The sequence below is a fragment of the Tauraco erythrolophus genome, chromosome 2 (assembly GCF_009769465.1).
Source record: "Tauraco erythrolophus isolate bTauEry1 chromosome 2, bTauEry1.pri, whole genome shotgun sequence".
NCBI classification, from domain to species: domain Eukaryota; kingdom Metazoa; phylum Chordata; class Aves; order Musophagiformes; family Musophagidae; genus Tauraco; species Tauraco erythrolophus.
In genome coordinates, this window is record NC_141466.1 from 87,429,038 (window position 1) to 87,440,467 (window position 11,430).

Below are 11,430 nucleotides of genomic sequence, written 5' to 3' on the forward strand. Positions count from 1 at the left end.
AGTTCTCCAAAGTAGCTTAAAAGGCAGGGCCAGGGCCATTATGTGCAGCCCTAATTGCTTTCATTTCAACCAGTTTATATTTTCATTTTCAAAGAATAGCAGAACGTTTGTTTCAAGCACACGTAATAAGGAAATTACAGGTTTCCTCCACCCACATTTGGGCTGTCACTGATATGCCCGCAGGCAATCTGGCAGAGCCTCAGTCACCACTGTCACTGTACCACACTGTACCTGCCACTACTTGGAAATACCGGGTCAGCGATAGTAACAATAGCAACAGCGCTAGAGGTGACTGATAAGCAAACTCAAAGTCCACCTGCACTATCTGAAAATTACAGTAAAATTTATTTAAAAAAAAAATGATGTCTCTCCCCCACCTCCCCAGCTTTGTCCAAAGACACAAAAGCCCCAGAAGCGACGCTGAAGACCTTCAGAGACAGCAGTGCTACGTTGGCGCTTTCGCCAATCGTATAATTAAGTTCGCTATCAAAATTCCACGTTATGGTATGTAATTGGTGAATAAACGCAGTTTTGTAATCTTACAACCGATCACGTGAACTGCGGTCAACTTTGCCATAAAAAAAAAAAAAAACAAAACCAAGAAACACCACCAAACCAAAAACAAACAAACCCAGAAATCCCTAACTCAACAGCGCCTCTGGGACACCTCTCCACATCCTACTCCGGAGGCAACTTCCCTTGAGAAACACGGAGGAATCTGGGACTGGATCTGGCAGATCTGCCATCGCAACCCGAGCCGCGCATTTCTGGGAGAAAGCCCTCCTGCTCCATAAGTTCGCATGGCTGGTGGGATGGCGGAGGGCATCCCCACCTTGGCTAGCCACTCTTCTCCCCAACCACCTTCAGACCAAGCCTGCATGCAACCAGCTCTACAGGACAGGGGTCAGGAATAAGGAATCACAGACAGTAAGGCAATCTTTACAATGTCAGAAAGTGTATTTGGCATTTAAAAAAAAAAAAAGAAAAAGAAAAAAAAAAAAGAAACAAGTGCATACAAATACAGCTAGAAGCATTTCTGGTTTGCCAAGTGCTCTCTAAAAAAAGCAGCGCAAGTCACAGCCTACATTGAACAGTAACTGTCACCAGGGAAGCACAACAAATAGTTGCTATAACAAAAGGGAAAAGAGAAAGAAAAAAAAAAGAGAGAAGAATTAGAAGAAATGCCTTTATAATAAGTACATACCTCTTTGTCTTCAAAAAATATAGAAACACAATGTATTCAAAAAAATCAAAATTATACAGCCATGTTTATGAAGTCTACATTTCCCTTGTCTTGGAGATATATATATATTTATATATATATATTTATAGATATATACAGAATTCGAGCAGTTCGAGTTCAAGGTGACGTCGGGTGGCGAGAGGGGGCGAGTCACGAGTCCCTCTCCTTTTTCACTTTCACGTCTCCGGCCAGGATGGTGGCGATCTCCCCCTGCATGAAGGCCCAGGGCACGTTGGAGCCCACCAGGGGACACTTCTCCCCGCTGGGACAATACACCTCCCCGCTGGCTCCCTGCTGCTTGATGCTCTGCCGGGAGCAGGGGAAGCAGAACTTGTGGGAGGGGACAGAGGGGCACTGCACGAAGTGGGTGTCTTCCAGGCGCTCGTGGCAGAGGGTACAACACAACGGGACGCTGGCGGCGAGGGACGAGTCCGGCAGGCTGGCGGGGTGGACGGGCTCCAGCCCGCCCGCCGCGTTGGCCCCCTGGCCCGGCACGTCCCTGCCGGGGCCCAGCCTTCTTTGGTTCATGGCGGAGGGCGAGGGGGGGCTGCTGCTGTTCCTCCGCGTGGTGGAGTGGACCTGGTTGGCGTCTTTGGAGGCGTGGTTGCCCCCGGCATTGTCCGCCACCAAAATGAGGGCGGCCATGGGGGACTGGCCGTTCTGGGCCGCCTCGGGCGGCGTGGTCCGGTTGGAGTGGGGCGAGGCGGTGGGCGGCGGGGGCGACATGAAGGGGGTGGCCGTCAGCGGCAGCTTCATCCCTTCCGACGAGGTGGGCAGCCAGGGCTGCGCCTCGCCGTTGATCTTCGGGGGTCCCGCCTCGCCCTCCGGCTCGGGGGAAGGCTTCCTCTTCCGGGCGGCCCGGGCCCCTGCGAAGGCAGAGAGAGGGGAGGAAGAGGAGGGTGAGAAGGCGGCGCAGTCGCAACGCACCGCCGACCGCGGGGTCCACCGCCGTGTAACCGCAGAAACGGGTGGCCGCGACCACCCCCCGGCCACCCAGGCCGCCGAGCCGCCGCCTCGGCCCCGCGTCCCGGGAGAGACACCCGCCGCGCCGCGCTGCCCGGTCCCCCCCTCCCCTCCCCTGCCCGCCGCCCCCCGGCCCCTGCCGCCTCACCTGGCTTGGCCACGGAGCCGTTGGTCTCGTAGCCCAGCAGCCTGCCGCCCGCCATGCCCGGCTCCTTCTTGAACTTGCTGTCGAAGGGGGGCACGGCGTGCGCGCCGTGCTGGTGCAGGGCCAGCAGCGTGTCCCGCACCGTCTTGGGCTTGGCCAGCCACTCTTCGCTGCCCGCTCGGCCCTTGCCCTCGGCGCCCAGCTCCGCCGCCGCCGCCGCCGGCAGGCTCTCGGCCGAGCCCCGTTTCTCCTTGGCGCCGCCGTCGTGCTCCCCCGCCGCGCCGCCGCCGCCGCCGCCCGAGGAAGAAGAGGAAGAGACGGAGCCGGGGCGCTTGTGCCCCAGTTCGCCGGGCTGCCCCGCCGCCTGCGCCGCCGCCGCCGGCTGCTGGGGGACGGGCACGGCCATCGGGGCGGGCGCGGCGGAGATGGCGGCCAGCGAGGCGGCGGCGGCGGCGGCGCGGCTGCCCAGGCCGCCGATCGCGGCGGGGAGCCCGGCGCCGTTCACCAGCGGCACCAGAGTCGGGGGCACGGCGTGCGTCCGCCGCGGGTTGGGGCTCTGCCGGTTGAGCTCGGGCGGCTCCTCGGGCTTGGGGAAGCCGTTGGGCACCAGGATGCCGTTGACCTGCCGGCCGCCGCCGTACTCGGCGCCCAGGCGGGGCGGCGGCCGCTCGGCCGCCAGCGGGTAGCGCTCCAGGGGCTGCGGCGGCGGCCGCGCCGCCGCCTCCGCCGCCGCCGGGTGGCCGAGCTGCTGCTGCTGCGCCAGGAGCTCCTTCGCGGAGAGCGGCGGCTGCTTGGCGTGGGGCGGCGGCGGGGCTCGGCCCTCGGAGAAGCAGCCGTGCGCCCGCTTCAGCTGCCGCGCCGTGTCGATGACGAACTCCACGCGGTCGGCGCCCTCGTAGTTGACGCAGCCCCGGCAGACGGGCTCGGTGAAGTCCCAGATCATGGCCCAGGGCATGCGGGGCAGGTCGCACAGGTAGCACGACTGCCTGCGGGAAGCAGCCGCCACCGCCGCCGACGACATGTCCCGGCCCCGGGGCAGCGGCGAGCGCCCCCCGCTCCGGCTCCGGCCGCCGCCTCCTCCGCCCCTCGCCACCGGAGTCCCGACGGGGAGGCTCGGGCGCCGCGGCCGCAGCGGGACCGTCCGCCGGGCCCCCTCCCCCTCGCCTTCCTCTTCCGTGCGCTGGAGCGGGGCGCGGCGGGCGCCCCGGCAGACAGAGCCGCTGCGGGGGACGCCGCTCCCCTCGCCGTCTCCGCCGGCGGCGCTCACAGGGCGGCGGGGACGCGCATCTCCGCGGCGCGGCTGGCGCAGGGCTGCGGCCGCTGCCGCCCGCACGGCTCCCCCGCTCGCTGGCTACTACGGGGCGGCGCGGGGCGGCGGGGGCCGGCGCGGCGGGCGGGGCGGGGACTGCCGCGGGGGCCGGGGCCGGGGCTGGCGGCGGCGCCGTGCCGGGCTCCAGCCGCCACCGCCGCCTCGATTCTTCGACAGTGCCGGCCGCGCCTGCGCGCTGCGCGCCCCCGCCCCGCCACCGCCGCCGCGATCCCGGCCCCGGCCCCTGCCCGCGCCCCCGCCACCGGCACCGGGGGTTCCTCCTGCCGCCGGGGGGCCGCCGCGCCCCCGCCCCGTCTCGCCCTCGGGGAGGGCTGTGTGAGCGGAGAGGGACGAGGAGAGGGGCGGGGGTGCGCCGGAGCTCCCTCCCCCTTTTCTGTTATTATTTTTATTATTATTATTGTTTTTATTACTGTTTCCTGCGCCGCCGAGGGGTTTTGCCGAAACCTGCCACCCGTGGACTCAGAGATGCGCGGGGTGCCTCTCGCAGAGCGCGGCTCGGTGTCCCCCCGCCCCGCTTGCCCGGTGACCTTGGGCACGGCTCGGCGCCAGGGGCGAGACCCGCGGCTGCGGGCTCCCCCCTACGCCCAGCGGGGCCGGTCAGCGCCACCTCCGGGCGAGGGCCGGCGCCCTCCCGCGCCGCTGCCCGGCTTTGTTCTCCCCGCCGGGGCAGGAGGCACCATTATAAATAAATACAACGATTACCCGTCTTTTTTTTTTTTTTTTGTCTTTTTTTTTTTTTTTTAAACTGTTGTCATTGTGCACAGGAAATAGGACGCTCTAGATTTCCTGTCATTTTCAACCGCAAACCAGCGGTTCTCTAATGCAGATTAGCAAAATTCACACAGAGTAAGCAAACGCCGTCTCCTCCCCAGAAAAAAAAAAAAAAACAACCAACAAAAAACTGCCGACATGTTTCCCCGTCCCCTTTCCACGCTGCGAATCGCTCATCCGCCGCCTGCATCCACACCAAAACACAGGGCGGGGGTAAGGGAGGGAGGAAAAGAGGGTGTTTGCTCTTCCCGTTTGCCACGGGAGGTGAAGCAACCCCTCACCCGGCGCATCCCGACACGTACGGCCGCCTGCACGCGTCTGCCGGAGCAGGGTAAAGACGGCGGAGCCTGCTCCCCGCGACACCCGTGCTCGGGCCGCCCTTCCCACGGCGTTATGTAGGTTACGAGGGAGGGACGGAGGAGGGAAGGAGGGCGGGAGGCGGGGGCCGGCCGGGGCCGGGGAAGCTCTGACGTCCGCAGCCGCCGGCGGGAGGTGCCTCCGCGCAGCTGGCAGCCGCCCGACGGCGCGGACGGGACGCTGTGGGGCCGGGGACGCTGCCGCTGGGGCGAGCCTGCGCGAAACGCCGCCTCCCCGCTGCTCTTTCTCGGCCCGGCGCGGGGGTTAGGCGGGGAGGGGGGTCCGCAGCTGCCCCCCGCTCCCCGGCGCTCCCTCCAGCACCTCCCGCCAGGGCCGGGGGCTGAGCGGCGCGGCCGCCCGTGCGCCCCGGGGGTGGGGGGGGTGCTTGCCTCGCCCTGTCCCGCCCTCCTCCTCGGCCCGGCGCTGGCTCCTAGCGCCGGTCTCCGTGCCAGGTTGGGTGACTTTGCAACTGCACGCCCGGCTGGGCGTCCTGGAGGCGCCGGGCTGTTAACAAGCAAAACAAAATCCCGCCCCGGCCCCCGACCCAGGCCCGCACGTCGGGGCGGCGGCCACGGCTGCTGCCCCGGGAGCTACCCCCGGAGCCTTGACGGCTCGTAGCCGCTCTGCAGCAGCCGGCCGGGGCAGGGGGGCAGGGGGGCAGGAGGAAGGAGTAGGGGAGAGCCCGGACGCGACGCGGCCCCGATGTGCCCCCGGATAGCCAAGGGTTAATACCGGCTCGCTTTTCCCGAGCAGCCCTTCCTTTCACATTGCATCAAAGTCCTTTAAAGCTGTTTCTCTTCCCCCCTCCCCTCCCCGGCTGGAAAGACGCTTTATCCATGCATGCTAAGTAAACAGATCTTTGTTTTCGTCTTCCACCCACTGCCCTCTTTCTCCAGCCCGAAGCTGGAGCCTCGCCAAGCCGGCTACAGCGATTGCTGCCTCTGCACACTCACAGACACACAGACACACACACACACACGGAGGGCGAAGAAGCCGGCTTTCTCGGGTGAGGCAACGCGCCTGCAATTGGCAGGGACAAGGCAGGAATTGTAATTGCACTTCATCATGTGATGGCTTATGAAAGAGGAAGTTTGGATGTTTTAGTCACGTACTCCTTTGCCCTCTTGCTTTAGCCTCCAGGTTCTCCGAAGGAAAAAATTACATATATTTATATATACTGGTGGAGAGCCAAGAAACAGTGTGTTTGCACATTTCAGATCATGAGCAGAGCTGGAGTGCTAGCAGAGTAAAGCTGCAGGGGAAGAAGAAAGCAAAGCTTTCAGCTGCAGCAGGCTTTTAACTGCAGGACAGAAAATGTGATCTGTATTTATTTTCCTTTATTTCTAATGAAAACTAGCTGCTTGGAAAAGTCGAGATGAGCGGTATTCTGGTTTTGCCACATTTGCTGCCTTTGAATTTGTTCTGGCGGAAAAAGCAAAAAAAACCCACGTTACCAAACTCAATGTCAAAAAGCTGATAAAAAAATAGAGGCAGTGCTACATAGGAAATGTGGTTTATGTATCAAATCACAAAAAAAAAAAGTCCTCAAAGCTGCTGACTGTTACAGCAGTTAACTGCAGAGGAATTGAACAGATAATGCGTTTGTTTCTTGTTCCTTTTTTTTCTTTGGAAACAGAAACCATCCTTTGTGCCTGATCTCTGTGAAACGCCCCTTGCTATGACACACCAATGCTATAGATAGGAGCCGCCAGCACTGGAGGACACCTGATGGGGCGTGGGTGTGTGCAGGTTTGGGGCAGTGCCTGGCCAAGGAGCACCGTGGTGGTGTGGATGGGGGCCCAGCGCAGTGTGGGAGGCCTTTGCCTTGTCCTGATTGTGCCCAATGTCATGGTTGAGGGAAGAAAAAGAGAGGAGAGGTTGAAGCGGGACAACTCTTTAAGATGAACTCTGTCCACCACTCCCATATCAATGCCATGTCGAGCCCCTTCTCACCCCATGTTTTTTGGCTTTTTGCAGTGCACTACACTGAGATCTTGCTGTGTTTCTCCACTCCTCCCTCTCTGCAGGGTCTTATTTCCCTTCTCGCCTTTCCTCCACACTGGTGGCAGCGGTTGCGCGCAGCCCCTTGTCCCAGAGCGGTGTCCTCCAGCCTGCACTTCACCCATGCACCCGTCCTCTGCAAGGTTTGCCCTTCCTTCTGTGTCCAAACCAGTGCATCTCACCTGCTCTCTTGTGCCCTTGGCATTCCTCCTTCCCTCCTGATTGAGGGCTGCCCCACATCCTTCTCCTGCAGATATGCACTGCTTCCTCCATGGGTCTTATTTGCGTCCTTCTGTTGGAGCAAAAGTCCTGCAGAGTAGTAGTAAAATGACCAGAGCTAAGATAGGAAGGGTGATTACGCTGGAAGGTGCTACCACATCTCCCTCTTTGATCTGTACTGAATTATGGAGGCTGCTCTCCCAGAACTGAGAGAGGAGAGGCTAGGAATAGTCTCTGAAGTTTTGGATTTGGTCAGATGCAGGTGATTTTGGGTCAAGGAGCCCACTGAAGCAGTACCATCGTGGCTGAAAGCAAGACCTGCCAGCTCAACCTGCAGAAACCTGCCAGTAGATTACAGCCTCAGCCAGTGCACAGCCGGGAGTTCAGTCATTAAACATTTGTTATAATGTTTGTAGAATCTCTGCTGAGAAGAGAGTTCAGGTGGGAACACAGGGGCCTGGCCTCCACACTGAGGTGCCTCCTGATTTTATGGCGTCTCTGCTGTTTTCTTTCTTAGTGAAGGTGGCAGGTTGCTCCAGAGAATTTTCCAGAAGCTGAATGAATTCGGGTTTCAGTGGGCTTCTTGCTGCCTGGTTGAGGATTATGTGATTTTTGCCAGCAGTTCAAAAGCCCCTGAAGCAACTGCTGGATCTTGCTCGTAAACAGCTGCTCATGTCTGCCTACAAGAGTGAGCTACTGGTAGCCATTTTAGAAACACTGAAACTTTTGATTTTCATTTAAAACGATCCATCATTTTGAAAGTGAATCCCCCCCGCCCACATTTTGGGTATGGGTTTTGAGATGTGCAATTCAAACAGCGGTTCAGGGGATGTCCTGCTTTCATGTTGATACTGGTCCCGAAGCCAGCCTCACGACACACTAACAAGAAAAAAATCTTAGAGAAAAAGAAAAATCCCCATCCGACAGTGTTTTATTTAGTGCCACGGGAGAAAAACAAGATACTGATGCAAACGAGAGTATCATCAGTTGCAGCCTGTTGACATAAATAGGCTTTGAACAGGCTCATGGTAAGCCACTGATCCTGCAGATGTTTACAACCACTTATAACTTTATTCATAGGAGCATCACTATGAATGTGAAACCATGTGCGCATACGTGCTCGCGGGACGAGAGTATGCTTCCCCGAGAGCTGCTCCTCAGTGACGTGCTGACGGCTGCCCTGCACCGCGGGCTGGAGCTGACTGCTGATGGCAGGAGCTGACAGAGGCACGGGCAGGAAAATACTCCATGGAGGCTGAAGGGAGGTGACCACACTAGCTCCCTGCGAGGCAGGATGTGCCAGAGGATTGAGAGGGGCTCAAGCACCTACTCAGTGTCTACCTCTTGCCATACATGGGCGCCTTTTATTAACTCCTTGAAGACAGCTATGTTGAGTGCCGCTATTTGGTGTTACTTCTCAAGAGCTGTGAGGCAAGACCTAAGCAGACCCTACCTAGAAAAGGAAGCGGCGCAGGACACTGGTGTGCCAGTAGTTCACATGTATCTCTCAAAATATGGACATGCTATGTATGCTGCTGTTTTGCTATGATTTTTTGCTTTAGAAAGTTAGGGCAGGGCCAGTGGCCAGGGTGTCGCAGCGCGAGCGAGAGCCTGGGAGCTACAGTTTCTGCGCCACTGGTGGGCTCTACCCTGGGCTGTTTGGAGCAAAAATTGCACGCTTTCTTTAAAAAAAAAAACAATTCTGTTTTTAACTGAGCAGTTGACTTTACGCCCTCTTTTCAAGTAGCAGTAGAAAAAAATTAGCAAGGAAAAGATTATGGAAATACTTCAGAAATTCAGAGGTTACTACCCTCGGAAGAGAAATAAAAACTTCAGAGAGATACTTCCAGATGCCAGAAGAAAGGGCAATTGATGTGGAAAAGCTTCCGCCCCTTATCCCCAGGCTGGGTAAATAGGCATGTCGGGTTATCCCATTTACACCCCGCCTTGGTGCTCTGCATTTCGAGCCACAGTCGGCAATTGTCTGCGGCCACGGGCGAGGGGGGCAGGAATGCAGAGGCCGGGGGCTTCCCGGGGTGCGGACAGGCTGGCCGGCCGGGTGACCCCTTCCCAAAATAAACAGGAAGCCCAGGAAGCTGTGACCCCTCCGCGACACTGCGCCGACTCTGCTCCCTGCCTTCTGCGCGGGAGTCGACAGGCTTCCAAGTACCCTCTGAAAATTGAACAGGGGTGAGGACTTCACAGGAAACGTTACAAAATAAGAGCAGAAACAGATCATCTGTTGAAAAAATTATGGAGGGCTTTAAAACTCCTTGTATTTAAGCCCCTGGATAGTCATATTCCTCATCTGTGCTTTATCCTCCAGAGCCCACGGCGATGCAGTGTGCAAAGCACTGACTAGCTGCAAAGAAGGAGCAGAGCTCCCCTTTCTGCACGCGTTGAAGGGCTGGTGTGCCTGAGCAAAGCACGGAGAGGAGCCACAGGGATACTGTGCCTCAGGGTTTCTCGGTTGGGCTGGGGGGTTCGGGCTGGGAAATGCTTTCTCCATGTTTGGGGGAGTTGGTGGTGAGGTCCTCACATGAAATAAAAGTCAAAGCTGAGGCCCAGACCTTCTTGAAGCCAGAGCTATTAAAGCTGTTTCCAGCGTGGGAGTTCTTGCATTACCAAAATGTCCCCCCGAAGCAGCAAACTGGCGCTCGCTGACAGCTCCAGCTGGCGAGTCACCTCCTGGGCCCGCCAGCAGAGCCGGCCGTCCCTAAAGGCTTTCCTGCCTCGGCGGCTGCTGGCCCCACACTTTGGGGTTGTTCAGGACCACCGCTGGCGGGGGAGACCGCCTAGCTGAAGGTTGTCTTTGCTGCTGCTGGCCTCAAGGTTTCCTGCCAGCGCCAGCGGTTTTGCAATCCCACTTTTCCGCTTGCCTGGCGGTTGCCTCGTCCTCTGCGTGGGGCAAAGGCATCTGGAGGAGCTGGGGGCTCTGGGGGGCTGATGCTGATGGGTTTGGCCTCGGCGCAGACCGACTAGTTCAAAGAGACTAGAAAGGAGAGAAGGGAGATGTATTTCCTCTCCCATTGCCTAGCAATTGCTAGGGTTGTAGAGTTCCCAAACCCTGGCACTCGCCTTGCTGGGTAGCAAGACGCACCGTGCCAATGCCCTTCCTGCCCAGGCTCCCCTGTCCCCCCAGCCTCACGGGGCCTGCTCTTTAGGGGAAACACTGTGACATTCTCAGAGACGTGCAGCTGATACAGGAGAGTCTCTTGAACAGATCACTCTTCCTTCAGGAGGAATTTCGGGCATTGGCATGCGAAGGCTGCGGGCTAGCGCGGGAGGCTGCAGGTTTGTTCCAGGCACATTGAGATACGGGTGGCATGCCCACACTTCTGCTAGTCATTGTGGCTATATTATTTCAATTTGCAATGTAACGAGTTAACAGAAGCATGCCCAAATCTAAGAAAACATCAAATGCAAATGGAATTTGTTTCTGCCCACTCTCTGCCACCACTGCCTCTCATTCCTGTCCTTTTCCCCTCCTGATGCCCAGACAGTGCCTGGGGAGCCCTCGGGGAACACTGGGGACAGTCAGAGCCAGGGGCAAATGCTCTGCTGTGCTTCAGCCTGCAGCCCCTAGCCTTATCTTTTTGCTCACTGCTGTCTAATACACTAAGTAAAAACAAGTAAAAGAGGGTATTTTTATCTACTTGTACATTCTGTCGTATGCGTAGTATACTACTGTGTAACAACGCTGAGGAGAAATACCTACAAGTTTAGGCATTAATGATACATGTGTAAACTTAAACAGCAGTGCTGTACTGCATTACTTCATCCTGTCCACTCGTACTTCCGGGCAAAAAAATCACGCACATCTCTTTTCCAGGCACCTACATCCCTCCTGCTCACGCTGAGCTCCAGAAAGAGGTGCTTGCTGGGAAGTGCAGTTGAGTTCATATTTGATAAAAAGAACACCAGCAACATTAATAACTGGTAGACCTGTGCTGGAACTGGCAATTAAACTCAGTCTTGTCCTCTGGATTTCAATCATTAAAGGAACTTGCCAAAGGCTGGGACTTGCGTATCACTTAGCCTCCCAGATGGGACTGGATGAGGGACTGAGGGCCAGTCATCTTTGGAATGGGACCTGCTGAGGTCCTCCTGTCATGCCCAAGGAATGGCTGTGTCGGTGAGCTCGCTGGGGCGGCTGCAGGGGCTGCTTGCACAGCCACCACTCGCTGCTGACTCAGGGGTCTCGCACGTGTGCTTGGAAGGTGCCAGACAGGCGTCCCTCAACAACCCTCTTCCTAATGCTTCTCACTGCACTGTTTCAACATGCAGTCCATCGTGGTCAGCAGAAGCACCAAGCAGCTGCCTCTTCGCTCCATGGTCTGCTTGGAGAGTCCTTTAGAGGCTACGCCAACAGCAGCCAGCATAGAGGATACCGCTGTCGTT

At 57.9% G+C, this 11,430-nt stretch overlaps 2 protein-coding genes across 4 annotated transcripts; both read right to left on the minus strand.

Moving 5' to 3' along the window:
- Positions 1-611: 611 nt before the first annotated feature.
- On the minus strand, positions 612-3,372 carry IRF2BP2 (interferon regulatory factor 2 binding protein 2). Of its 3 annotated transcripts, none has more exons than XM_086627557.1 (3): positions 2,770-3,372; positions 2,400-2,733; positions 612-2,109 (listed from the first exon to the last, which is right to left on the minus strand). In XM_086627557.1, the coding sequence occupies exons 1-3, from the start codon at positions 3,370-3,372 to the stop codon at positions 1,394-1,396; spliced, it is 1,653 nt and encodes a 550-aa protein (XP_086483683.1). In that variant the 3' UTR covers positions 612-1,393. The 3 variants fall into 3 exon arrangements, with proteins under 3 accessions (XP_086483683.1, XP_086483673.1, XP_086483665.1); XM_086627547.1 differs by having other exon boundaries at positions 2,355-2,733; XM_086627539.1 differs by having other exon boundaries at positions 2,355-3,372.
- A 1,086-nt stretch (positions 3,373-4,458) lies between these two features.
- LOC147529261 (uncharacterized) lies at positions 4,459-5,582 on the minus strand. The gene is given in 6 exon segments (XM_086626058.1): positions 4,459-4,467; positions 4,577-4,686; positions 4,689-4,989; positions 5,131-5,484; positions 5,486-5,566; positions 5,568-5,582. Coding segments are annotated over 6 exon segments (870 nt in total).
- Between the last annotated feature and the right edge of the window lie 5,848 nt (positions 5,583-11,430).

What these genes read in the sequence shown, in the direction of transcription:
- IRF2BP2 (XM_086627539.1), bottom strand. Translation starts at nt 3,372, where the DNA reads ATGTCGTCGGCGGCGGTGGCGGCTGCTTCCCGCAGGCAGTCGTGCTAC. An exon ending in CGGCTCCGTGGCCAAGCCAG is followed by an intron (nt 2,110 to 2,354) that starts GTGAGGCGGCAG and finishes CTGCCTTCGCAG; the next exon opens with GGGCCCGGGCCGCCCGGAAG.